The sequence below is a fragment of the Oryza brachyantha genome, chromosome 7 (genome assembly GCF_000231095.2).
Source record: "Oryza brachyantha chromosome 7, ObraRS2, whole genome shotgun sequence".
NCBI classification, from domain to species: domain Eukaryota; kingdom Viridiplantae; phylum Streptophyta; class Magnoliopsida; order Poales; family Poaceae; genus Oryza; species Oryza brachyantha.
In genome coordinates this window covers 10,946,711-10,974,130 of record NC_023169.2, presented here as the reverse complement: position 1 = coordinate 10,974,130, position 27,420 = coordinate 10,946,711, and the positions used below count along the sequence as shown (strand labels likewise).

Genomic DNA, 27,420 nt, shown 5'->3' with positions numbered 1-27,420 from the left:
AAAACAAGCATTAAAGAACAATTGATTAGACGGACCATTACATTGCACAGGTGTGTTAATAATATATGGAGGAAAAAAAAAGAGAATTCCATCATAACCATGCACTACATTTTTAATTTTTCATGATATCATCATTCTCCATAGACAAATCATGATAGATGGAGGTAAACCAGTGGCTCGGATACCTGAAATGGTGTAGGGTTTCTCTCCCAACAAAAGAATGAAATGGTGCCGTAGGAGTTGCAGACGAAAGGTAGTAGGAGTAGCTTAAACATCAAGGCACACTCCCAGCTTCTCAAAAGCAGCAGAAGATACATGTGATGCCCCCCAACAACATGAGGTTCATGACAAACGATGGCAGAACATCACCATTGCCAATAATTAAGACGTACTACCTCCGTTCTGAAAACTCGAAATAAGCTCAGAACTCGAAATAAGCTCATTTTTCAATTATTAGATACAATGCTGTGACTCTTCGTCTTATTTGAATTTTTTGTAATTAATATTTTTATTTTTACTAGATGATAAACCATAATAATACTTTACGTGTGGCTAATTTACTTAAGTTTTTGTATATTTTTTTTTCAAATAAGACAAATGGTCAAAGCGTTGAATACATAAATAGAAAGATGAACTTATAGGACGAAGGTGCTACTTGTTCCTTCCTTCAATCATCACATGGCAGCACCAACTCTGAAGTCATCGTTACATTCTTTTACATTTACAGTACAAGCAACTCTGAAATCTAAAAAAAAGCTGGATATGAAAGGAGAAAGAAGATACTAGGTGAGGTGAGCGAGGACAAGTGCCCACTGCGCCACGACGTAGTTCTTGAGCTCTGAAATTTGGCCAGTAACAAAACCCCTTTTTCTGACATTTACATTAGAGTGCACATGCAGTTTGCCACCAGCCCACACAAACTGGAGATTCGATGATCATTTTTCGCTCAGCTGCACACCACATCGGAGTAGAAGGCTATTGTTCTCCGCTGGCAGTCCTGCACAGCGAGTAGTTCAACATCGAATACTTCGAACTGCTTCGCGCTGAAGAATGTCGATGGCCCAACCTGAAACAGACGAAATGCAGATGTCAGACAAAGGGTAACATGTTACTAGCTGTAGCCTGCAAGGATGTTTGGTGCTCAAGATGTAATTTGGGAGGGTTTCTGATTGCAGTTACTAAGCTAATGTGTATGTTCCATGAAAATCCACTTGCCATTGTTTATCTTCACTTCTTGATGTTTTCGCTCTACCAACATTCATCCATGGGTCAATGAATATGTCTTATATATGTGTCTAGAATCATTAGCATCCTATAATATCTTATAATGTGAAATGAAGATAATATCTTCTATCACTGAGACATAAAAACTACATATATTAATCCATTGAAGTATTAGGTCCAGACCCCCACTCTCCAGATGACAGCTTCTTTAACAAACTTGGGCAAACTCAGATTGGAGCCGCTACTTTAAATGAATCCATTAGTGGAGGCACCTCATAGGACAAACTTGGGCAAAATGTACTATAAACAATGGGATGTTTACTCATAGGTATCAATAACTGACGTGTTTACAATAATGGCTTCAAACAGGCTTTATATGGAACAGCTCCCACTTGATGATGTAGACTATCCTCTTGTCAATGCTATTATTGGCTTATCATACGTTAGTGGGCCTAACTTTTTTGTGTAATCTTTACAGTAAGGAACCCTGATGCCTATGACATAGAACAATTCATATCCAAGTTCTTTTTCATGTTCATTGTATTGTATCATATGAAGCAAAAAGTGCTATGTCCTATAAACGATGATAGTAAGTTAGTAACTTACAGGAGGACCAAGCTCTGGAGGTATAATAATTCTTCTCTTACCACCTGGTTTCATGTCCCGTATCCCTTCTTCAAAACCTGCAGTATCATGTCTTAATTGAGTGATCTGTTACAGCACATTGCCTCAAGATTCATCATGAAGGCTTTGCAACATTCACCGTAACTTTGAAATGGTACTTGCACCACAAAGACAAGGAGAGAAAGCTAGAAGAGACATGCTATACTATTGAGTACTTTCCTGGAACCAGTGTTTTGTTTCCCAACCGAATTTTGGCAGGTGAACCCTGAATATAGGTGCTATCTATCCTGCGGCCTGATTCATTGTACCCGATATAGTGAAATATAATCTGTAATTCATGAAAGAAATCAGTATTATGCAATTGGAAACATATGCTACAGATGTTAAACTCTAGTAGAAATCTATTTGTAATATTGCAAATTGTTTCTTGATTCTAGTAAAGAAATTTATGTAATGTAACCACAATCAAAATTCAAACCATCCTTTACTAGCATATAATAAACATGGAGAATCAAATGAGCAAGCTTAACATGGGAGACGTAGTTCAATAGGATTGAAAGTTCCATGTCACAAAATTTCAAACATATCATGCAACTAATATTTCTATTACTGTCTCTACTACTTAAAAAGTGCAGTCATCGCCTCTCCCTAGTGCGTAGCGCACTCCCATCGTGAGAAATCTGAAAGAAATACCAATCACTACCCTCATCCTGAGAAAACCAAGAAAACCAATCACTTCCCCCACGTGAAGTGCATCATGTCCACTAGAAAATAGAACAAATAAACAACTTTTGTTTTCTACTTGATCTATGTGCCCAAAAATAATCAATACTCACCCATTTTCATATTATAAGTCGTTTGACCTTTTCCCTAGTCAAATTTCTTTAAGTTTGACCAAGTTTATAGAAAAATATATTAGTATTTAACACAAGACAAACATATTATAAATATATATTCAATGAGATTTAATGAAACTAATTTAATGTTTTAAATGTTGCTAATTTTTTCTACGAACTTGGTCAAACTTAACAAAGTTTGACTAGGAAAAAAGTCAAACGACTTATAATATGAAACGGAGGGAGTATTATATTATAACTCAATTTCCCATTGCAAAGCATTGGTGGCTTACTAGTACCAAAAAAACCTGTGTACGTGTTGTTAAACCATGCAAAAATTCAATGTACTTGGCAAAGAAAGTACAATTAATGTTACTGAGTAGGAAGAACCTGCTGACCATCCTTTGGAGAATTGCCTGTACCAACTTTGATGTCCTCATATATTAGCCCAGAGTCTCGGGTTATGTAGCTGTCAGATGTCACTACTTTGACTTCAAAACCTGAATTGCGTTTAAGGGTAATATGATTACTTGTACTCTGTATTCAGTATTCACAACAAGCTATAGAAACACAGCTTTGTGCATATTGACTCAACAAGTATATGTATAATCAGAAGGACCAAAGATATCAATGCAAGTTGTCACAAAACAAAAAAAATATCAATGCAAGTCCATCAAATTAACTTTAACCTGTGGTTACTGAGAAAACAAATTATTTTTTTTCATGGAAGTAAACATTGCATTCAGCTTTTCAGCAATTATACATACACTCAAAAGACCCAAAGATATCAATGCAACTATGGCCACGTTCGGCAGTAGCTTTCTTATCCAGATTCCTCTCTTTTTCCATGCGCACGCTTCCTAAACTGCTAAATGGTGTATTTTTTATGAAAATTTTCTATAGTAAAGTTGCTTTAGAATACCATATTAATCTTTTTTTAGTTTTTTATAATTAATAATCAATTAATCAGGTATTAATCTATTACTACGTTTTCCGCGTTAGATAACTTATCCCAAAAGTACATCCGCTGAACGTGGCCTACATCAAATTAACACTCTTTTTCTAGCTTTCTGTTATGGTTATTAAAAAAAAACAAAGAAAAGTTCTTTCATGGAAGTAAACCTCGCGTTGAGCTTATCAGAATCAGATGTCTATTACATTGCAAAACTTGATTTGTTATCATGGTATCTGCTTTAGAAAAAGAACATAATCAGTCTATCTATTCTATGGCGCCCGGGCAAGGCTCAAGTCAGGGACAAGATTTCTCAATCTCACCTTCCCTGATGAAGTTTGGGAAGTCATCAGGGGCCCGGTTGGCTTCCTGGATCTTCTTGTTCTGCTCAAGCAGCCGCCTCTCGTCATAAGGGTTCTTGCTTTTGGTCTTCCCGTGCGCCGAGAACGCCACCGACATCGCCGGCGAAGCTAGCAGCAAAGCGAGAGCCGCCCTCCTCCTGATCGTCCCCCCCGCCACGCTCTTCCCCTCCCCGCCGCAACCCAAAGCGCTGCACGGTTCCACGACAGAAAAAGATTCCCCAATTCGCTAAACCACCAGCGAAATCCTCGAAACCGAACAGCGAAATGCAGACGGCATCGGCAAAGCATTTCGACCAGCTGAAACCGGAGCTTACCATCCGAATCCGCTTGTCCTCCTGCGCCTCGAGCTCCCGGACGCCGTCCTCGACGGAGCAGCAACAGCTAGGCCTGCAAGAATCGCCGGCCGGGAAAACGGATGAAACAGACGACGAACAAACCGCCCATCTGCGGCGAACCTTTCGAAGGGGGAGGGATCGAGGCCACCCCCACCTCCGCGGTACGGAAGGACGGAGCGAGACGACGACACAAGCTCCATCTCCTCCGGGGTCGGGAAGCCGCCGCCGCCGCCGCCGCGCCGCTTCCGCTTCCGCTTCCGCTCTGCTCTTCTCTCCCGGAGGCGAAGGGGATAAGGGGTTTAGCCGCGAGACGGTCCACGAGCAGAGGTGGTGGACCGCGCCCAGCCCAAAATCCAGCCTCGCCTCGCGGGGGGGACGGGGCCCACCTGACAGTGCAATAATACCCGGCCCTGTGGCTGCGCCTCGCGTCGCGTGTCCATTGCCGCCGCCGCCGACGAGTTCTCTCGCCTCTCTCTCTCTCTCTCTCTCTCCTCGCCGGAAGGTTTTCCGCAGGCGCAGCCGCGAGCGCGAGGGAGGAGGCCATGTCGCGGTGGCGCGCCGCCTCCGCACGCATCTCCGCCGCGGCGGAGTCGCGCCTGCTCTCCAGGGCCTTCTCGGAGGTCGGGAGGACGCCCGCTCCCCAGCCCCCGTGCAGAGCCTTCTCCAAGGCCTCCGCCGCCGCGGCCGCCTCGTCGCGCAGTCCCAGCGCGCCCGCCACCTCCGCTACCGCTGGCCCGAGGCCCGAGGTATATTGCCACCGCTCGCTCGCCCATCTCTGGAGATGCCGGCTTTACCGCTAGCGTTTGGTGCTTGGCTGGGATCGTGTGATCTAGGAGTAGGAGTGAGGCAACTGAATGGCTGTTGGGATTTGGTGGAGGAGGCGATTTGCGCAGGAATCTCTAGATTGCATCTGGATCAACTATTTATGCATACCGTGGCGGTGTACATTGCAATTTAAGGACATGCTTAAATTTGCTTTCTTTACATAATTTTCTCCTGCGGTGAATAGCTATTTCTTAAATTGCGAGCTTTCGTTCTGGAACTCGGGAGCATTTTCATGGCATGTATCAGGCGTCCATGGAACTGTTATGGCAATCTTCTGTGAATCCAAAAGTTCGGATATGTCGTGTGCAAAGCTAAATCCTTTTGAGATCATCGATGTATCTTGCTCTCTATTTTCCAAGTTCAAATGTGCAAATAACCACTGGTCACATATGAGTTTCTAGCTGTTTGTATATTGTTCTTTTTTCCATTTTGGGGGTTCTTGGATGACTGCAGAACCGAGTGACAGTGAGTATTTGAATGATTTTGAAAGAATACAAGTAAGGCCATAGCTTGTTTTGAATTTGGTGAGGTAGCAATGGGAGGATATTGAGGGAAATTCAAATGGTTATTGCCTACTCCACATCAGTATATTTTTCTTCAGTGGCATACAACCACTGTTGCTTGCTACTCCTGAATCCAGTTAGATGTCTCTCAAACAACCCATCAAACGGGCTTCAAAAAAAAAGTTAGATGTCTCTCATGCGTACTAAAAAATATGAAGGTTTGATTAATAGTGAGACATTTTTGAGTAATATATTTACATTACTGATTCATTTCTAGCTTTCATATTTCTGTATTACCATTGTAGTGATAAATTCTCTCATTTGCAGGTCAGACTGAATTCTATGTTTCTGTCGAAGCCCTGTTCACTGGCATTGCCTCCTGATTCCCCTCTTAGAGTGGAAGATCCACAGTTTGAGGGCATTAAGCGTTTCATGCTCACGCTTTTGCTGTTCTACAGTAAGCAAAGCAAGTCCATTAGAGGGGCCAATGTTGTTTATCATCGCATCACTTCTCAAGTTGACAAGTCTGATATCCATGATGGTACGCCTTCATGCTTGTTAAAAAAATTGTCCCTTTTCTTAACTCATATTATGCATTTTATTGATCATGTTGTTTTGTTGAATTTTGTTCTGTTCCTAGATCTCCTAGACTAAAGTATACATAACTGCTACTCCCTACATCCAACAATATAAACATTTCAAGCATTTGAATTTTGTCCAAGGATATATGCATTATACACTACTACTTGTTTCATCAATCACCTCCAATTCAAATTTCTTCCCATCTTTTTAGGGGTGGACAAAAAGCTTGAAGCTCATGTCTCGTATTGAGCTTGACTTGGATTGACTCAAACTTGTAGTCTTAATGAGTCGATCTAATCTAGGCTTTTATCTCGTGCGCTTAACAAGCCAGCTAGCGAGCTGCTCATTTGTCTTGTTAGTATAAAAGATCACTAGATCCTCGTGTATTTAGTGAGTTCTTTAGCTCGGTATAAAATATCACTAAAACTTCTTAACTACCACATCCGTCCCAAAATATAAGGGATTTTGGTTGCATTGCCAAAATCCCTTATATTATTGGACGGAGGTAGTAGTTCTTAGTCTTGTAATTACATCTAAACTATCTATATTTAGTGAGTTCTTTATTAGTTAGTGTCTATTATTATGTTACATTATGGTAAATTGGTATGTTTAAAATTATAAAGATGATTGAAAAGAGATATAGCTTGTTAAGATGACATGCCCAAACAAGCTGAGCTTTAATGAGCTGATCCGGCTCGTTATCTACCACTACATCCTATCCCCAATCACCCTTCCATCCCCAACCATCTCTCATTAAATGAGGGGAACCAAAGTTTTTTCTCAACCTTAATCTCAGTTAAATAACATAGAAATGCTTATATTGTTGGATGGAGTGTACTTTATTTAGAAGAAATTGCTGGTGTTAATCAGCACTAGTATTGTTACATGATCGAGTTCCTATGAACAATATGCAATGCCCACCATAATACACTGTTGTTTGGTACAGAATTTTGTTTTTTTCAGACATGTTTCAAGTCAACATTTTTCTCATTACAATTGAAATTAGAGATCAGAGTTGCAGTTTGAACACTGTAAATATCCAAACGGCATTCCCATGAGCAGGAGCATCTTTAGTTAGTGAGCATAGTGGAACTGTATATTATACTATATCCCCAGACTTCCAAGTCTTTATTTAGTTCTGAAAATGAAATGATGTTTGGGGTCGAGTTATCTATCACATATACTAGAGCATGAGTCAGCATATTTCCAGAATCAATAACTCCAACCCTGAAGTAGCATACCTTCATTGCCAATTTAACATGTAGAAGTGCATTAGATGTAGTTATGTATGCTTGTTTATGGAAGGAGGCTGTATTGGACTAATGGACTCTAAGAATATAGTATGTATAATATGCCATATCTGTAGATAGGCCTTATATCTGAAGAACATACTTTTAGCGCTGATAAGCTTGTATGCATTAGCTACTAATACCTGTTTTGATAACTTTGTTTCACTTCCATCCTTTTGTGTTTGAGATATATTTGGTCGGAAATCTCTGATAATTTTCTTTTGCAGTGTTTCAGTTGGAAAAAACATTTAAAACAACATTTTCATTACTTGTTCTACATATGTGGCTCATTCTACGTCGCTTGAAGGAAGAAGGGAAGGATGGTGTTAAATTTGGGCAGTACATCTATGAAATTTACAATCATGATGTGGAGCTTAGAGTTTCAAAAGCTGGGGTAAGCTGTTCATACATTCTAAGAGTATTAGCTGCCTGAGGTTAAATGGTGTATGTATTCGCTATCATCTTGGTTGTTGAATGTGATGGTGTTAATCCTCTTTATTTATCCCTGAGAATATCTGCCAATTAGTAAAAATATGCATTAGCATCATACAATCTCAGATCATCGTATCTATCTTTTGTGCGAGATATGTGACACTTCTGTGAATACCAAATTTCTTGGTTCAACTTGAGATCTTCAAGAATCTTGCACCCCCCATCTTTTTGCTTCTGCTTGTGCTTATAAGCCAAAATTTGAATTTTCAGCCTTAAATTTGGAGTTGATTTTGGGGTTTTTCCACCGAAGTTTATTCTCCAGGCTTGGCTTTTAGTTCGCTAAGAATACGTATATAACAATTTTATTCACCAATTATTTTTCGTTTGCAAATATGCCATTTGGTTTTTCCATGAAAAAGCTAAACAATCACTCACCAATGTTCAAAATAGGCTGTAATAATGGTTGACCTATCTAATTGAATTGATGTCATCTGGCTGTCATTAGTTCTTTTCCAATCATGGAATATGCATCTGCTTGTATGGGGTTGGGACTTTTGGGTAAAAAATCTGTCTGTTCTAGGCTTCATTTTGATGGATCAAAATGCTGGCCCATCCATGTGTATGGTCCAGATTTGCAGTTCAGATTGCTGGTCTATATGTGTGGATTGACCAGGGTTGAGACGCACCCAAACAATGCCCTAAACATTGTACCTAATGCTGTCATTTTACTATTTGTAGTTATCACTAGAATCAATTTAGCAAAATTTCTGATATTGCATATGGAAGTTGTGCTGTTTATCTTTTTTGTTTTTCACTTATGTAATATCATCCTTGTTTCTCATTTGGACTGTTGATGGCATGTGGAGATGGTCACCATAATTTATGTACTGAAACGTTGAACTAGTAGCAGCTTGTTAACCCCTAACCATAAGTTATGAGTATGTTGTAAAAAATAGATATGTCTTCCTTCTGTGGAAGTCCCCACTAATGAAAGCCAGTATTATTTGTATAATGTTAAAAATATCATAGCATGTTTGTTCTAGTTTATGGTAGAAACAAAAAATGGAGAAATTATCTAAAAACACTGAACCTGTATTTGATCAAAACAGTTTCTCATTCATGATTTCAAGATTCATTGCTCTCTGTGCATGCTCTCTCATATGAAAGTTTGTTCTTTAATGTGCTAATGCTTTTGTAGGTTAACTTGCTGCTGACAAAATGGATGAAAGAACTTGAGAAAATATTCTATGGGAACATTGTGAAATATGACACTGCAATCAGCCCAGAAGCACGTCAGGAGGATCTTGTAAATGTCATCTGGAGGTAATTCTATTGTAATCTTCTGCAAGTCTCTATTCCATCCAGTATGCACTATACAAATCTTCTCCAATTCTCTATTCCAACTGGTGTACAAATTATTTTGTTAACCTGTTCTCCCATATAGCCAACCATTTTAAGATAGAACTTCTTCCATTCTTTAATAAAATATCAGTATGTTTTCATATTAATGCTAATGCCGTAGGTTTGGTGAGTCCCAGTCCTGGCTGGAGTGGAATATTTGTTATCATATGATTTTACTATTTACTAACAACTATTTATTTGGAGTTAGGATGCTGTGGTTTGGCCGGCTAAGTGTAAGCATGAGCATCAAATTAATAATTATGATGGAATGGGGAATATAACTTTCATGCTGAGCGGGCCACTGGAAGTGCATTAGAAAATTTTGTCATGACCTTTTAGTGTTTGGACTATGTCATTGTCAAGTATCTGGATAAACTCTGGGAGGTTGGACAAAACTAGCCAAATGTTTGGTATGATGTATTTCAGTTATTAATATTGAATAGTTTTGAAATTTTGAAAAAAAAAAAAAAGCAAAAACAGCAAATGTCTATGTGAATTTGTTTCTATCTCTGGCCAATGCCCAATACACATGAAATATAATTTGGTTGGCCATTTGACTGGACATGGAGTTGATAATTTGGGAATGGCGAGCCAAGTTTCTCCTGAATATTCATGTTACATACAACAGTTAATTGAACTGACGGTTGGTACAAATCTTATATTGTTCTTGAAATTCTTTGTGCACATGATTATCTGGACTTGACTAGTTTAACATCAGATGCCCTTTGATTATTTTCTTAAATTGCATTTACAGAATTTGACTGATCTAGTAGGCATGAATTAATACATATTCGTCAAAAACCAAGTCTGTTATTCTCTCATAATTAAGTACTCCCTCCATCCCACGTTATATGGGATTTTAACTTTTTGTTTGTAATGTTTGACCACTCGTCTTATTCAAAAATTTAGTGCAAATATAAAAATTTATAAGTAATACTTAAACTACTTTTAATAATAAACAAACTAAATAATATTTTTAAATTTTTTTAAATAAGATGAATGGTCAAACATTACAAATAGAAAGTTAAAATTCCATATAATATGGGACAGAGGTAGTATTTATTTTGCAATATAACTATTCAACATTATATATGACAATTATCTCAATTGATTTGAATGTTAGGAATGTGTACGCTGAAGAAGGTTCAGAGGCTATGGATGCAGCAGCTGCCCCTGCTATCCAGGCAAAGTTCCTTTCCTGATGGAGACAACTAAGTGAAGTTTGTCGCCTATGTTATTCCACCGAGCTAAGATATCTTCTTGTACTAAATTGCAGGCATTGGCACGATACACTCGGAGGGAGGCAACTTGCCTATCACTGACAGGTTACTCTTAATCCTCACATAAATGCTCTCACAACGCAGTTATTTCTCAGCGAATATTTTGACTTGTTAAGTCCTTTTCTAACTGAACATTTGGATGTCAGATAAAGAAGCTATGTTTTCCGGCAACTTTAAATTTACAACCCTGTTGCCGAGTGCTCCCAGCTCATCAAAGCCCGTGCGATGAAACATGACATGGTACGTTGGTATCCCATATGAAGATTGGTAAACAACATGACCCCCCCAAAAAAAACCTTCTATTAGCGCATAAAATAACAGGAATTTCCATACACTTGTTTATCTTAGATTCCTTGCCAAATCGCCCTTTTTGATGATTAATATTTTCATTCTAGCTAGAAATTTATTTATTTTATTGTAAGCAAGTGATCGATATGTTTAGCTGTCGCCCCGGTCTCCCAGAATGGAGCACACGGTGGGGACAAACATTATCCTTGGTTGGATGTTTGCAGTCTCATCTTTTTGTCATGGCTGATTTGGACATGAGCATCATTCTGTACGTGTGATTGGGTAGGCCAGTATCCGTACAGACCTGTCTACATCTGTACTAGTGTTTGTGATGTTGGCGAAGAATGTGATCTAAGCTTCTCAAATCGGTTTAAACCTAATTAGTCTATGATTAACGAATGTGATGCTACAGTAAGCATTTGCTAATCGTGGATTAGTTAGGCTTAAAAAATTTGTCTAACCCTTTATTATGTAATTAGTTTTGTTATCAGTTTATATTCAATACTCTTAATTAATGATCAAATGTCCGATGTGACTGAACTTAAAAAAAAAAAAGGTCCATGTATCCAAGGAGCCCCTAATTCCTTTCTTCTCATATGAATTGATATACTGGTTGTTGTGCTGGCTGTCTATCGTTGAAGCACCAGCTTTGGCAGCACCATCAACTGCAAAAATAAGGTATGTCAGTCATGAGTGACATCACATCGCAAGAATATGTTCCTCCGAACATAACGAGGATTCTCTTCTCTTGGGTTTCAACTTTAGAACATGTGGGACCTTTTCATTTCTTTGCCAGTTAGAAATCTCAAGCTGGTGCCCTTGGAACAAGTGAAATGTTTGCTTTAACAAAATAATAATAATTAAATGGTCTTTAACATGCCTCTGTTCATTGGCATCCTAGCAATGAGATATAAAGATGTTGTGGGGAGAATACAGTAATACACAGTGGAAAATTGGTAAATATGGTAAGGAGAAAATGGTCTCGCAAGGTAGAAGAGGACATGATAAACAAAACCTCTTCTTTTCAGTAAGAAAGAAGAAATGCAGAATGACAGTAAATCTAGACTTTAAGTGCACAACAGTCAAAATTTATTCTCCTAGTTTAGTGCACACCAGTCAAGATTTACTCTAGTATAGGATACATCGTAAGGTTCCGTTTATGCTGGTCGTCGTCGTCCTAACAGGAGAGTTGAAAATGGGACAAACGAAATTGAGGCTGCCGCTAATCCAACAGGAAACTTCGCCTGATTGCGACAAGTCATATATCCGCATCATCACCGCTCTGCCCCACCTGAAGGGAGGAGCCATCGATGGCAGGTTGGTAAAGTTGCGCTAAGGGTTTCACTTGTCGCTTGACAAGCTGAAAACCCGTGCCTGCGATACCGAGACCCTGTTTTTTCTCTTCAAATTTTTTATCCTATCACATCGAATATTTAGACACTAATTAAAAATATTAAATATAGATTATTAATAAAACCTACCTCATACTCTGGATTATTTCACGAGACGAAACTATTAAGCCTAATTAGTCCATGATTAGGGAATACAATGCTACAGTAAGCATTTGCTAATCGTGGATTAATTAGGCTAAAAAAATTATCTAATGAAATAGTCTTTATTTATATAATTAGTTTTGTTATCAGTCTATATTTAATACTCCTAATTAATACTAAATATTCGATGTGACAATGGACTAAAAAAAGTTTCTGATCCAAACAGCCACAAAGAATGTTGACGATAATAGTGCAAAACTGTATGATCTGAATTTAATTTTTTTTCAGATATAATTTTGCAGTTTTGGAGATCAAAACGTGCGGTAGGGAGCAATTATCGCGTGGCAGTTAGCTATTACCGTAACGGTTTTGGTAAAAATGATAATCATGGTGATAATCACTGTGGTTTTCGATATTGATAATCGTGTTTTTTTGTGTGAAACCGTGTGATATGTTATATTTATCATGATATATCACCATAATTTTTTTTGGATTCTTCTTCTAACTTTTAAAAATTTTAAATTCTTAGGATATTTATCGAACCAAATCATAGCTCATTGTTTATTATGCCCTCGTGGTAAATTCGATTATCGTGATATTGCGGATCCTATTTGTGCTATCATGTGATTTTGACTCTCGGACGTGGGATCAATAAAATCATGGTATACGCGCGCGCGCACATGCGGGCACATCAGAGAGCAAAGTTTTACACCTCGGTTCCAAAATAAAATTGAGATAAATGATCACCTCAAAAAGCAATGATTGTGCTGGTATAACTTATTGCTATTCGAAGTCATACGTTCTTACTTCCTCCATATATGACACCGTTGACTTTTGAATTTACGTTTGACCATTTGACTTATTCAAAATTTATATCAAATATATAAAATTATAAAGCATACTTAAAGTTCCTATAATAATAAATCATGCTATAACAAAATAATCAATAATTATATTTTTTATAAGAAGAAACGTCAAACGTGATATAAAAGTCAACGACGTCATATAAAAAAATATGGAGAAAGTATAATATATTGAGTGGCTAGTGTACCGTCCTCCAAATTATATTTATTTGTGCTTGCAAAAGGCAAATATTTTCTCGTAAAAAAGGAAATACTCATAGGACTGCTAATGGGTTGGATGGAAACGGATTAAATGGGTTAGGTTTTAATTTGGATTGTTTTTGGTTGAGTGCAAATGGATTGTTACTTCAAATGGATTGGATTGGGTTGGGTTATAAAGACAGATGGATTGGTATGGAGTGGATTTGGTTAGCTAATTTTAGGTTTTAAATGGATTAAACCCGTGTAGAGCAAATTGATCTTTTAATTGGGTAGCTAATGGATAAGAGAATAGATATACGTGGGACCCACATGTAGAAATTGATCAAAATTTACACAAAATTGCTCTTACACATAATAAATCATCCCACCAAATTTGAGTTAAATTTGATAAATTTTTATCGTGTGAATGCGAGTTTTAAAATTTTAGGTCCGAGTGTATACATACCAAATGGGCGCATCCATTCTACTAGAGTGGGTTGGATCCATTTTAACTAAATAGTTTAGTGTGGGTTGGACTAAAATTGAAGTTGGATTGGTTTGGATTGGATTCTAATGAAATATAATTAGGGTGGGTTGTTTTAGTAGACTGGCTAGTAAAGAGATGGATTGGAGTGGATTTGGATTGGATCCAAATCCATTGGCAGACCCCGCATCGTGAGTATTGTCGGGATTTAAATATGATATCAAAGCATTAAATATTTTTAGCTCTATTCACAATATGATTTGTCCTATTAATAATTTCTAATTCAAATTTTTTTCTTATTTAAACCTATCTACACTACCATCTAAGTGCATTCCTTGGTTATTAAGTGTCAATATAGTTTTTTCTTCTCGATCTAAATCCATACTAAATAATCTAAAAGTAGGATGAATGTAGCATTTTTTTTACGAAGATGCGCGTGCCATTTTTATAAATGAACACGTGGAAGAGAAAGCACACGGACATTTGTTTTGGTGGTAGAGTTATCTTGGCACAGATCGGATCAGACGAGACGAGCAAAACCACAATGGTCACGTTCGGCAGCATGGCTTATTATCTTAACCACTTCTTTTTTAGCGCGTACGTTTCTCAAACGGTTAAACGATGTATTTTTTTTAAAAAATTCTATAAAAAAATTATTTTAAAAATTTATATTAATATATTTTCTAATAATTAATTATATACTAATGTATTAATGTATTAGTACGTTTTTCGCGCCAGACAACTAACCCACCCCACCTTTAGTCACAAACACGGCCAATATTGACTACCCCACCCCTAGAAACGGAATAATAGTACACAAGTAGCGTTAGTTCGTAGGTGCTGCCATCACAAATTGCGGCATGGTGCCAAGGTGCAACGTTTCGTCAAGCAATTTCCCGGTGTCAAGTGACTCGATCTTTATATTTTTCTAGGACGAACGGCACCAATTCTACACTGACTTGAGTGATTGATTGATCTGTGCAAAAGTTATCCACTTTCTGATATTTCTAGATTTATATGCTATAATTAGATTTATATGCTAATAAATTTATACATATATATATATATATACCTTACGAAACGGATGAAATAAATTTTTTATATAAAAACATATATATTGGTTTATATATTAATCTAAATAAACCAAAACATTTATAGCCTAATACAAACTTATAACCACTCACGGAGGGAGCACCAGCATAACGCTAAACCTTTCCCCCCAAAATTGATCTTTTCCTATTCGAGAAAAACGATTTGTTCCTACAGTAATACCTACAACGTGTCAATGCCCGATTCAAGAGACCAACAGGTGGGCCCATTCGTGCCACATGGGGCCACGCCCAAGATTATTCTTTGGATTTTACGCACACGTTTTAAATCATAATATTTTTTTTAAAAAAATTATATACACTCTCTCCATCTTATAATATAATATTTAACTATTTTTTATTCTCTTCCATAATATAAGGTGTGCGTGCAAGCATGTATTAACTAGCACATATTGTTTCTTTAAATTTAATTTATTTTAAATTCTTCACTATAAAAACGTTCAACCATATTATATATGCATACATACATGTACCTATGTACCTAAGTAATCTAAACAACGAGGTGATTACAAGTCCCACTTAATCTTTATGTTTATGGTAGTTACGTCTTATTTTATGGGATGGAGTAGAAGTTTATTGCCTCTCATTTATAGTGCAGATTTTAGTTTTTATAGTCATCAATTTTATCACTTATATTATTAAATATTTTATTTGTTTCACATTGTAAGACTTTTTAGTCCTACACAGAAAATTTTTTACAACTTAGAAAAAATTAGATAATCTTTTATCCGTTATGTTTTATCAACTAATAAAATGAGCCTACTAACTTGTGTTCTTTTACTAACTTAGCCTGGGATTATTCTTCGGTTTTCATGTGTTCACTTTCTAAATTTTTCTAAAATGTTAAACGACTTATTTTTTTATAGAAAAGATATATATGATATTCCATAAAGAATACTAGTTATTCAAAATTTCTTTATGCCATTACAATATTTTTTATAAATATAATCTTTTATTTTTTATTATTGATATAAATATAGTTTCGTTGCGAAAAAGAGCATATAACTACTGTCTTATAAAAAGAACGCAGCTTATTAGTAGTACTCCATTACACCAAAAAGGAAGCAGAGCTGCAGCCGCCAGCCGGCCAGCCGCTGGTGCTGCCAAGCATGCAGCCAACCACCACCTCACTAGTCTGCTTCTGACAGGTGGGCCCCACGGGCAGATTTTTATTTTAAATACTTTTGGGAGTAGCATCCTTTTACATTAAATTATTTGTTACTGAATTTTCTCGCCGTTTCCCTTTTCTTTCTAAAGTCTCCTCCTCGTTGTCTTCCTCCGCGAGAGAGTGAGAGAGAGAGAGAGGCAGAGAGCAACGCCCTCGCGCGGCGGAGGGGAGGCGGCCATGGCGGGAGGGGGCGGATGGGACCCGCTCGTCGACTCCGAGATCCACGGCTTCCTCACCTACGCAGGTTTCCGTTGCCGCCCACCCCCATCCGACCGCGCGCGGCCTTGTCTACTTCCTCTATTTATCTTCTTTTTTTTTCTCTAATGTTTTCTCGATTGAGTTTAGCGCCGCGATTCCTGTGGTTCTCGTGGTGTTTTGTTTTTTTGTGCTCTCTTGTTTGGCATGATTCGGTTCGACTTCGAGCCGGTAGCGTTTGATGTTTCCTGCTCCTGTGGTTTGGTGGGTTTTGGCGTGTCACTGTTCATACATTTCCCCCATATTTGACTGCAGAACCAGGTGTTGTTTTGCGGATAATCCTTTCTGTTTGCAGTTTGGAAGCTTGATTGAAGTGGTATTTTTGTAAAAAAATATTTTTTGTTTTGCTTTTTTGTGCTGCTTATTTGTTTGAGTTGTTGGAAATTTGATCGAATGCTCTTTAATTTGTGGTGGTTGTTTTTGGCTGTTCAATTCCTTTATCTATCTGATCATTTCTGCATCTTAAGCTTGAAATTTCGTTCCGCTAGGCTTCATGGATTTGCACTAGCTGAAATTCTTGTGTTTTTGTAAGCTAACTTTGTACTGATGTTTTAGGACACCGATTTTGTGCTGTTTTCCATCTTTTGCGGTTGAAATATATGAATCATTTTTGAGCTGAGTTCTTGCTTGTGTATGTCGCGGCAGACTTGAACTATGAGAAGCTGGTGGCGGAGGCGGCGGCGCGCTGGTTCCGGCCGAATGAGATCTACGCGATACTGTCGAACCACGCAAGGTTCAAGATCCATGCACAGCCGGTCGACAAGCCCGTGAGTATGTGTTCATGCACCCCCTACACCCTGTTTGTAGTTGCCATGTTCTTTTAGTTGTTGGTACGAATGTGAACTGAAGGGAGCAGAGCATAGGGACATGTTGATGGTTCAAGTGTTGAGTGCAGGAAGGCCGCCGTTTCTTGATCTTTTGGATTGGCTATGTCTTGTGTGAAAAAAAAACCTGAAGCATTGGAGCATTTGAAACAGTGTGATGGTGATTTAGCGACGGTACTTGGGGTGTTGAGAGCATTTGAGCGTCACATCTTTGTCTTAGTTCTTGAGAGAGAATAGATGGATGAAAGCATGTTAAGTACTGAAAGACATGTAGAATGCATATGATTGAATGAAATTGCTCCTGTTCTGAAATGTTTTGTGCACCAGGAGCTGTATTTTTACAATTCTGATTGGAGTACCATCTCTAGGGTCATAAGAGATTATGCAATATTGTATGTAAAAAAAATGTGCTCCCAAATTAGTTAATGTTGCTCGAAATGTAGATATTTACCTACATATTTCTATTTGTCAGTTACCTGAATTTATTATTTGGCAGAAACCTAATCTTGCACACAATATTGCAGACTACTTTAATTGAGCTTTAATAAAACTTCTTTGTTTGATTTTGTTTGTATGGGAACATTTTGTTGTTGGGGATTCAAACTACAATTTTGTGTTTATGAACATCTTTCTGTTACCCCACATGCACAGGACTTTAGTCCTTGTTCTTATGCTGTCCTTTTTGTTTTAGCTACTAAACTTGAGTATTAACTTTTCAAAATACTAACTCTACAATCATAACAGAATATGTGATCACGTGTAACATGAATGCGTTTGTCTGCGTTGACTGTAAATTACAGCTTAATTTTTGCTTGTTCTTTCTTTTATTGTTTCGCTCTTTCCAGTTGTCAGGCTTCTCTATGTTCACTTTGATGCTGACCTTTTATCTGTTCACTCACATATGTAGTTTTTAGTAGCTATTTGTCATGACATCCTTTTTTCACCAGTAAAACATCACTCTATCATATATGATATTCCATAAAGGAGACTAGTTATTCGAAATTTCTTTATGCTAACAGCATAATTCCTTGGGTGTAACTATTCTTGCATTCATCTAACTAGGGTATGTTTCTGATTGCATTACCTTGTGAGGATTTTACCTCTTGAAATTATGTTGAAAATTGTCACATGCTTTCATGAATGATATCTTAGTCTTCAATATCTAATTCCATCCTGTTGCTATCAGAAATTGGTCTGTATCATTCCAATCAAGCATGTGTAGTAACTTTCTTGTAAATCAGGTGGTACTGTCGTTCTTTATGATCGCAAAGTTGTCAGGAATTTCCGTAAGGATGGACATAATTGGAAAAAAAAGAAGGATGGCAGGACAGTCCAAGAAGCTCATGAAAAATTGAAGGTGAACCTATGGAGGGGGAAACCCAAATTGCCTGACTGTTGCTATATTCTAGTACCCCCTTTACTGGTATTGATTTGTGTTGTTTTGCAGATTGGTAATGAAGAAAGGGTTCATGTCTATTATGCTCGAGGTGAAGATGATCCAAATTTTTTTCGAAGATGCTACTGGCTACTTGACAAGTAAGAGTTAAACTCCAACATGTCTCTTTTGTTTTATCAATTTTTTTTTACAAAATCGATTTGCATCGTTCGTTGTATCTTATGGTATTATCTGCAAGTAGACCATGCTCTTTTCAGAAGATTGTAAGAACTGGTTAGTGGCTACTATTATTTAGCTAATACATGCTTCTTAATACATTTTGCTGTCAATATGGCTACATTCACTATGTCAAAAAGACAAAAATAATATATTCAAATATTTGTTAACATTGAACTAGAAAACCCCATTTTTTTTGTGTGCTTTCTCAAACCTGTCTGAAGTTTAGCACAAATCTTCTATTCTTTGAGCTGGAAAACTGCTTTATACTAGTGGTAGGATATTGCACTTATTTCATTTGCTGATAATGGATAAGCTAGCTTTTTGTACAGTATAACTGATATTACTGTTACCATTTTTTCCTCCCACTTCAATGTGTTAGTTGAGGCATCTGCAGTAATTTGTGATGAATGTGATAACATATTCTATGAACGAGAGTGTGGTCAAACTTTATGTTGTTAACCTTAGAATGGATTTCTGCCCCAAAAGAAGCTGTGTTTGGTCATGGAATGCTTAGATATGCCATAAATTGTACTTTGCACATTACGTTCAGATGCAAAAATAGATGGATATGGCATGCAACTCTTATTTGCTGATATGGTTCTGCAATTTTTGTTTGCTGATATGGTTCTTGGTTATCTTGTATTCAGAGATTTGGAGCGTATAGTTCTTGTGCATTATCGTCATACAGCCGAGGTATTTTTTTTCTTTCTTGTTTTCTATTTTGCAGTAAATATTCCTTTCGTATGCTGGACTGAGGAGGTGTTCTAAATTACTAACATTCAGTAACTCATTTAGCGTTTTACGTTCTTCTTTTCCATCTTATGTAGATCTCATGATAAAAGACACTATTTGTCAATAAAAAATAGAAAAGGCCTACATTTGGTTAATCACATTCTTTCTGCTATTTGTAATTTTGTATATTTTTTCGTTTGTATTTCCTACACTGCATGAACTGATGTGACACAACAGAGCACACTGTTCTCTGTTTCTTTTATGCAAAGAGTTATTAAGCTCTGTGGGCGAAGGAAGCTTAACAGCTATACTTATCTGCTATTTTCATACCAAAATATAAGTGTTTCTAGGTTGTTTAGTAGAAATTAAGGTTAAGAAGAAAAGACTATGGTGCTCCTTAATAAATGAGGAATGAATGGGGATGAAAGGGTAGGTAGGGATAAAACAAGAAGAATTTGAATGTGAAATGATTGATGGGATAAATAGTACTGTGAATAGTGTCATAAATGCTTATATTTTGGCACAAGATTCAAACCTCAGAAATGCTTACATTTTGGGACGGAGGGAGTACTTTTGAAGCTGTTATGCATGTCAAATCTTCTCTCCTTCAAAACAAAGTGATAGTGTATTCCGTAGTCTAAACTCATCCCCTTCATTCCATAAGATATTTCGTGGATAGCTCCAAGTAGACATTTTTTGAGATCACAAGATCCTTAAAGGGTAATCCTCTACATATATATAGTTTCTGCTATGCTCAGTTTCTTAATCTGTTTATCTCGATCAGGAAAATGCAATGGCTCCTCCGAACTCAGAACCTGAAGTTGCAGATGTTCCTACAGTGAATTTGATCCATTACACCTCTCCTCTGACCTCTGCAGATTCAACCTCTGCTCATGCTGAGCTATCTGTGCCAGAGGAAATTAATTCACATGGTGGCATATCAGCTTCCAGTGGTGAGGCATGCTTGAATCCTGAATATTTATTGGATATAAATGTGCTTCTTTGCCAGCTTCATGTTCAGAAAATTTTATGCCCCGTTGTCCTAAAGTTTGGCCTCTAGTTTTTGGTTTCTCATCCCTTTTCCATATTGTTATGTCAAAATTTTTGTAGGCTTTTCCTCTCTGTACATTTTCTTACACATTGTATCTTGGATTGTTCATCATGCAGAGACTGGCAATCATGATTCTAGCCTGGAGGAGTTTTGGGCTAATCTTTTGGAGTCATCTATAAAAAACGACCCAAAAATTGATGCTGCTGCTTGTGGTGGGATTTTTTAAAAAGCTATGACCTTTGATATTACTGTTCTATAGTTATAATCCTGCTTATTGCATAAAACAGGTGGTCCCTTTGCATCCAGTCAGGAGGTTAATAACGGACCAAAGAATTCTGGAGTCAACACCTTCAAGACCAGTATGGCAAGTAATGTAAGTTAGCTGCTATAACCTATGGGTTCTAAACTGGTATGCCCTGTGATTTAAATTGCACACGAATTTCACTCTGTGATTTGAATTGCACACAAATTTCACTACAATTCTGGAACTCATGCTATTCTTTTAGATTTCCTTGATCAAATCTAAGCTTTAAGCATATCATACCTGGCAGAAACTCTGGAATTGAGAGTAGCATTTGGCTTCATGCAATCTTTATCGATATGCAGGGTCTCTTCTGTATTATGAATATGCAATGCTTCCTGTGAACTAATAGGTATTCTATATAGTCATAATGTATCAAACATAATGCACAAGTTGCTATTCTGCTAATCTGGTTATGGTGCAAGGTGGCCGGAAAAACTACTCTCTTTAGTCTTTAGTTCTTTAGAACTTTCATATCTTGTTTTTTGATTAGAACATGTTTTATCTCCAAGCGATGTGGAGTGTGGATGAATGATAAATATGAGTATGCACTTTCAGTATTCATGAATTCTATTTCTGCAAACGTTTATGCACACATTTTTGCATAGGCAATACCATCATTCAATGTGGCGTCAGAAGTTTATAGTACAAATCATGGCCTTAATCAAGTAAATGAAGATCACTTCGGAGCTCTGAAGCATCAAGGAGACCAGACTCAATCTCTTCTGATGTCTGATGTAGATTCTCAATCAGATCAATTTACAAGGTCATTGGTGAAATCTCCAATGGATGGTAAAGTACCTGTTCCTAACGATGTGCCTGCTAGGCAGAACAGTCTTGGACTGTGGAAGTACTTGGATGATGAAAGTACTGGTTTAGGAGATAATCCAAGCTTAGTTACACAGAGCTTCCGTCCAGTGACCAATGGACTATTCAAGATTACTGAGATCTCCCCAGAATGGGCTTATTCTACTGAGACTACCAAGGTTTTCCTTTTCCTATCTGGCAAACTTACATGCTTTCTAGTTTTACGATACCATTATTGAACTGTTAAATTTTGATGGGAAAGTTGTGTTCCATTTTCATCTGTTTTCAGTTACAAAATTGTTGTTTTTATTATCTACTCCCTCCGTTTTACAATGTAAGACTTTCTAGTCTTGCCTAGATTCATATGGATGTTAATGAATCTAGACATATATATAAATTATATACATTTATTAATTGATAAATTTAGGCAAGGCTAGAAAGTCTTACAATATGAAAACGGAGGTAGTACAAGTTACCTCCTGGTTGGATGGTTGCTTTCATAACTGAATAGATACATGTTATGTAGGATTACGTGCATAATCCACATGTTGTATCAAATTGCAAATTGCTAAAGTATTGATGGCTGTTGAATTATAGGTCGTGGTGGTTGGAAACTTCTATGAGCAATACAAGCATCTGACTGGGTCTGCTATGTATGGTGTCTTTGGTGACCAATGTGTTGCCGGAGATATTGTTCAAACTGGTGTTTATCGTTTCATGATTGGACCACATACACCTGGACAAGTGGATTTTTATTTGACTTTGGATGGGAAAACACCAATCAGTGAGATTTGCAGTTTCACATATCATGTTATGCATGGTAGTTCCTTGGAGGGTAGGTTGCCATCATCTGAGGACGAGCACAAAAGATTAAATCTTCAGATGCAGATGAGACTAGCTCGTTTGTTGTTTGCCACAAACAAGAAAAAAATAGCACCAAAGTTGCTTGTAGAGGGTTCCAAAGTTTCCAATCTCATCTCAGCATCACCAGAGAAGGAATGGATGGATTTATGGAATATTCTTAGTGATTCAGAAGTCACAAATGTTCCTGCTACTGAAAACTTGCTTGAACTAGTTTTGCGAAATAGATTGCAAGAGTGGCTTGTTGAAATGGTAATGGAAGGCCATAAGTCTACGGGCCGTGATGATCTAGGGCAAGGAGCTATCCATCTTTGCTCTTTCCTTGGTTATACTTGGGCTATTCGATTATTTTCTTTGTCGGGATTCTCCTTGGATTTCCGTGATTCTTCTGGTTGGACAGCTTTGCACTGGGCTGCATATTACGGGAGGTACCCTCTCTCTCTCTCTCCTGATATTTCTATCCTTTATTTTGCTGAGTAACATAGACAGAATAATATAAAAAATTAAAGAACCCATTTACTGCATCAGTTCTGGCAGCTGTTATGTGTTCTGCTTATTTGTAAGTCAAACTTGATTGGTGCTGACTGATGATAAACCAATACCAGCTGTTAGACAAGATGAGCGATTTTTGTTATGACAACCTGCTACATCTGGAAGGGTCATAAAGCATGAGCAGTGTTTTCTATTGTAGTGTGATTTTAGACACGTTTGGTTCATGTTTTCTGGAGGTGACTAGTAATAGATTATCTCGGTTACACTTTTGTTGGAATAGATTGAGTCAGATTTTGATGGCTTTCTTGTGCTCAACTTTTTAAGTCTCATCTTCTAGGGAAAGAATGGTTGCTGCTCTTCTGTCTGCTGGAGCAAATCCAAGCTTAGTTACAGATCCTACTAGTCAATCCCCTGCTGGATTAACTGCTGCTGATCTTGCGGCAAGACAAGGTTACGATGGCCTGGCAGCATATCTTGCTGAGAAAGGATTGACTGCACATTTTGAGGCCATGTCACTCTCCAAGGATGCTGAGCAATCGCCGTCAAAGACGAGACTAACAAAAGTACAAAGCGAGAAGTTTGAGAACCTTAGTGAACAAGAACTTTGCTTGAAAGAATCTTTAGCAGCCTATCGTAATGCTGCTGATGCTGCCAGTAATATCCAGGCTGCACTCAGGGAGAGAACTCTTAAGCTTCAAACAAAAGCAATTCAATTGGCTAATCCTGAGCTTGAAGCATCTGAGATAGTTGCTGCTATGAAGATTCAGCATGCATTCCGGAACTACAACAGAAAGAAAGCGATGAGAGCTGCTGCACGAATACAGAGTCATTTCCGTACATGGAAGATGAGGAGGAACTTCATTAACATGCGAAGACAAGTTATCAGGATACAAGTAAGCTTCTATATCTTCTTGTTGCATGTTTTGATTTGTGGAAGGCCAAAATGATTTCATTCGACATTTCAATAATTCACTACTCTTATTTATGGAGGAAAAAAAAAAAGAAGTTTCTGTGCGTATCATGCGTATTGGACACTGTAATGACTATACTATTTGCTCAGGCTGCATACCGAGGTCATCAAGTGAGAAGGCAGTACCGAAAGGTAATATGGTCTGTTGGAATTGTGGAGAAAGCAATTTTGCGATGGAGAAAGAAGAGAAAAGGCTTGCGTGGGATTGCATCTGGAATGCCAGTAGTTATGACTGTCGATGCAGAAGCAGAACCAGCAAGTACCGCAGAAGAAGACTTCTTCCAGGCCGGCCGGCAACAAGCTGAGGACAGGTTCAATAGATCTGTGGTACGTGTTCAAGCCTTGTTCCGTTCTTACAAGGCACAACAGGAGTACCGGAGGATGAAGGTTACTCATGAGGAGGCCAAGGTAATTTTTTTAGTTTCTTCAGTAATGGCTAGCATGTGATGTGTCAACTATTGTTTCTTGTTTGAGTCATTCCATAATCCCTAATGATTTTTACATTCCCATTATATCCTTTGCAATTAGTATTGTAGGCATTCCTCACCAAATATAATTTAGTAGTTTAGGCCCTGTTTAGTTCCCAAAAATTTTTGCGTTCACGTGTCACATTAAATCTTTAGACACATGTATAGAGCATTAAATATAATTAAAAAATAATTAATTGCACAGTTTGAAAGGAATTTGCGAGGCGGACATTTTGAGTCTAACTAGTGCATGATTAGTCATAACTACTTCAGTAGCTCACATGTGCTAATAACAGATTAATTAGGCTTAAAAAATCGTCTTGTGGTTTCTTGACACCTTATGTAATTAGTTTTTTAATTAGTCGTAGAAATAGTCTTTTAACATCGGGTCGAACATTCGATGTAATATCCAAGCCAAAAATTTTCGCGAACTAACAAGCCCTTAGTTGCATGGCTTATCCCCCACCACCACTCAAAAAAGAAAAAAAAAAGTACTGCCGCGAGCCTTCCAGTGTGCTGCACACATTTACATAAATAAGTCGAATATGCTATAACACTGGCACATATTGTTGATACAATTAAACAATTTCTGAGTTGTGCTTGTCGCTGTGTTGCGCAGTTGGAGTTCAGTGAAGGGCAGCTAGGAGCAGCACGCAGGAGGTGAAATGGCTTCTAGGGACAGCTAGTTTCTCTAGTTCTTCTCTTGTACATTGGAAAGTTAGGACAACCTGCAGTTTGCCGATGCTGTACATTTTAGGACCATCTGAATTGATCTGATACTGCTTTGTTGACCCTGGCTGATGAATTTGATGTTAGCCTTGCAACTGTTCTGATTGTTTGCGTTTGGTTGGCGTTGAGCTGGGCATAAGCAGCGTCTGCTTCAAATTATATGTAGATGCAAGTACATGTCATGTTGTAAATGCTAATAAGATAGCAATAATCAGCAGCGCCCTGAGTCAGTGACAAGTGTGTGGTTTTTATCTGGTTTTTACAAACCGGGTTTCATAAGCTTTGACGGTGTCTTCTTTTAACATAAAAACAAAAATAGAAAATTGCTACGTAGCCAGAAATGCATGCATTTTGGAGTGGAAGGAGTACTAATAGCACAAGCGACATTCTCAAATCTTAACTTTCATATAGAATTAGGTGGAGTTATTTTATGCAATACAAGAGTATAAATTGCACTGGTGATACCATAACTTGATAGGTGCTAGTATATATTATCTAGTAAAACACTTGAAAAATAACCATACCAGTGTGGTTTGGTAAAAGAGAGGGTTGCATACTCCCTTCCTCATTTTTGGCCAGTCTGTCACATTTTTAGTAACTAGTCATCGTGCACGTGCAAGGCACACTGAGACCATTACAAATTAAATTGAACACATTATATATAGAGAGATGCTTACAATTAATATAAATTTATTTTTTTCAACATTACAATACGGCATAATTTTTAATATTTTATATGCCATACATTATTAGTAGAAAAACATAAGCCTAGGCCTAGGATATTTCCATAAATTAAAGCTTCATTTAAATTTGCATAATTTTAGGAAGTGTGCTGGTGGAATCCACGAAACTATTAAACCAATCATTATGATAATATTTGATAAATAGATTATCAATACATTGTCCGTCATGGGATGAGTTTGGCTAGAGACAAAAAAAAAAGCTACATACATGCTTGCAAAAAAAAAGGTATAATTATCTATTATAATTGATAAGTAAACAACATTACAGCAAGGAATAGAGGAAGAAGACCCTATATTTATATATTATAACTGATAAGTAAGCAGCATTAGAGCAAGGAATATCATTACAACAAGGAAGGGATGAAGCTGACCACCTCGTGATGAGCAATAACTAAACGTAGATCAATCAACTCTTTATTTCTCGGCTAATGATATTTGACTCATTCCAAGGGAGAAGATGGATTACATTGGGAATTGTGAAATGAAGAAATGGGACCGATCAGGCTTGGTAAGCTCTAAAAGATGAGGCATAAAAAGATTAACAGACTCATGACCTAAAACAGACAAAATAATTCATGATAACTGAGACACAAGCAAAAAATAGAACATAACATTTATGAACAGATTGAAGAACTGGCTAATGATTTGGGAAGCCTAAAAAGAAGGGTGCGTAATTCTGGGATGACGATCAGCTAAGAGCAAGTTTAATAGTAAAACCAACTTACTAGCTATAAGCTTATATTATAGTCAACACATACAATAGATTGGCTATAAAGTTGACTATAATTTTATCTCTTATCTCTTTTTTTTACCTTTGCATTTAATGTATTTTTTTAGAGTTGGTGTATAGCTGGCTCTTGCATGAGAGCCAACCCCACTCTTTTTTTATTACCTCTTTCCTCCACATCAGCTTATAGCCAACTTATAATCTACTATTATACATGCTCTAATGGTTAATTATTGGTGATACAGGATGATTTCACGTACAACCAATGTTCGTTAGTGTGGCTGCTGTGTGCGGCCGATGCAGGCAGCGGGCGTCGGCTTGGGAGCGCCGGGGGCTGCCAGCGGCAGCGGACAAGAGCGTGGGTGTGGTCGGCGGCGGACGGGATCATCGGTGTGGCCTGCGGTGGATGGGATCTGCTCGTGGGAAGAGATAGTACGAAGGACAACAGAGGGGAGGATTAATTAACGGCCTGGAGGATGCTGTTAGAGGGGTGTATCCTGGGTAGGATTGTAAGAGAGAGACATTTCTAATCATTTTAGGCCATTGGATATTTACATCTAACGGTGAAAAATCGATTTAAGTCAATCCTGTGTACATTTGTTGGGGTGGACATAGA

At 37.7% G+C, this 27,420-nt stretch overlaps 3 protein-coding genes across 5 annotated transcripts; 2 read left to right on the top strand and 1 right to left on the bottom strand.

The window, feature by feature from the left end:
• Positions 1 to 638: 638 nt before the first annotated feature.
• LOC102712919 (peptidyl-prolyl cis-trans isomerase FKBP20-2, chloroplastic) lies at positions 639 to 4,656 on the bottom strand. 2 transcript variants are annotated; one of them, XM_015839839.2, is made up of 7 exons: positions 4,488 to 4,654; positions 4,313 to 4,385; positions 3,960 to 4,186; positions 3,075 to 3,184; positions 2,068 to 2,176; positions 1,831 to 1,907; positions 639 to 1,066 (listed from the first exon to the last, which is right to left on the bottom strand). In XM_015839839.2, the coding sequence occupies exons 1-7, from the start codon at positions 4,531 to 4,533 to the stop codon at positions 947 to 949; spliced, it is 762 nt and encodes a 253-aa protein (XP_015695325.1). In that variant the 5' UTR covers positions 4,534 to 4,654; the 3' UTR covers positions 639 to 946. The 2 variants fall into 2 exon arrangements, with proteins under 2 accessions (XP_015695325.1, XP_015695326.1); XM_015839840.2 differs by lacking the exon at positions 2,068 to 2,176 and having other exon boundaries at positions 3,083 to 3,184; positions 4,488 to 4,656.
• Positions 4,657 to 4,764: 108 nt separating this feature from the next.
• LOC102721854 (ubiquinol-cytochrome-c reductase complex assembly factor 1) lies at positions 4,765 to 11,298 on the top strand. Of its 2 annotated transcripts, none has more exons than XM_006658504.3 (7): positions 4,765 to 5,079; positions 5,989 to 6,202; positions 7,760 to 7,926; positions 9,163 to 9,287; positions 10,489 to 10,549; positions 10,642 to 10,690; positions 10,792 to 11,298. In XM_006658504.3, the coding sequence occupies exons 1-7, from the start codon at positions 4,876 to 4,878 to the stop codon at positions 10,872 to 10,874; spliced, it is 903 nt and encodes a 300-aa protein (XP_006658567.1). In that variant the 5' UTR covers positions 4,765 to 4,875; the 3' UTR covers positions 10,875 to 11,298. The 2 variants fall into 2 exon arrangements, with proteins under 2 accessions (XP_006658567.1, XP_015695324.1); XM_015839838.1 differs by lacking the exon at positions 4,765 to 5,079 and adding an exon at positions 5,440 to 5,493.
• A 5,095-nt stretch (positions 11,299 to 16,393) lies between these two features.
• Positions 16,394 to 25,592, top strand: LOC102721568 (calmodulin-binding transcription activator CBT). The gene is made up of 13 exons (XM_006658503.3): positions 16,394 to 16,474; positions 17,131 to 17,256; positions 18,551 to 18,666; positions 18,757 to 18,845; positions 19,572 to 19,617; positions 20,441 to 20,609; positions 20,824 to 20,919; positions 20,995 to 21,080; positions 21,617 to 21,994; positions 22,413 to 23,104; positions 23,506 to 24,061; positions 24,229 to 24,546; positions 25,225 to 25,592. The coding sequence occupies exons 1-13, from the start codon at positions 16,408 to 16,410 to the stop codon at positions 25,267 to 25,269; spliced, it is 2,784 nt and encodes a 927-aa protein (XP_006658566.1). The 5' UTR covers positions 16,394 to 16,407; the 3' UTR covers positions 25,270 to 25,592.
• Positions 25,593 to 27,420: the final 1,828 nt, after the last annotated feature.

Coding starts and splice junctions, on each gene's coding strand:
- LOC102712919 (XM_015839839.2), bottom strand. CDS start 4,533: ATGGAGCTTGTGTCGTCGTCTCGCTCCGTCCTTCCGTACCGCGGAG. Junction 4,187..4,312: donor AGGACAAGCGGATTCGGATG/GTAAGCTCCGGT, acceptor GGAACCGTGCAG/CGCTTTGGGTTGCGGCGGGG. Junction 3,185..3,959: donor CCCAAACTTCATCAGGGAAG/GTGAGATTGAGA, acceptor AACGCAATTCAG/GTTTTGAAGTCAAAGTAGTG.
- LOC102721854 (XM_006658504.3), top strand. CDS start 4,876: ATGTCGCGGTGGCGCGCCGCCTCCGCACGCATCTCCGCCGCGGCGGAG. Junction 6,203..7,759: donor CAAGTCTGATATCCATGATG/GTACGCCTTCAT, acceptor TTTCTTTTGCAG/TGTTTCAGTTGGAAAAAACA. Junction 9,288..10,488: donor CTTGTAAATGTCATCTGGAG/GTAATTCTATTG, acceptor TTTGAATGTTAG/GAATGTGTACGCTGAAGAAG.
- LOC102721568 (XM_006658503.3), top strand. CDS start 16,408: ATGGCGGGAGGGGGCGGATGGGACCCGCTCGTCGACTCCGAGATCCAC. Junction 19,618..20,440: donor ATTATCGTCATACAGCCGAG/GTATTTTTTTTC, acceptor TATCTCGATCAG/GAAAATGCAATGGCTCCTCC. Junction 21,081..21,616: donor AGACCAGTATGGCAAGTAAT/GTAAGTTAGCTG, acceptor ATTTTTGCATAG/GCAATACCATCATTCAATGT.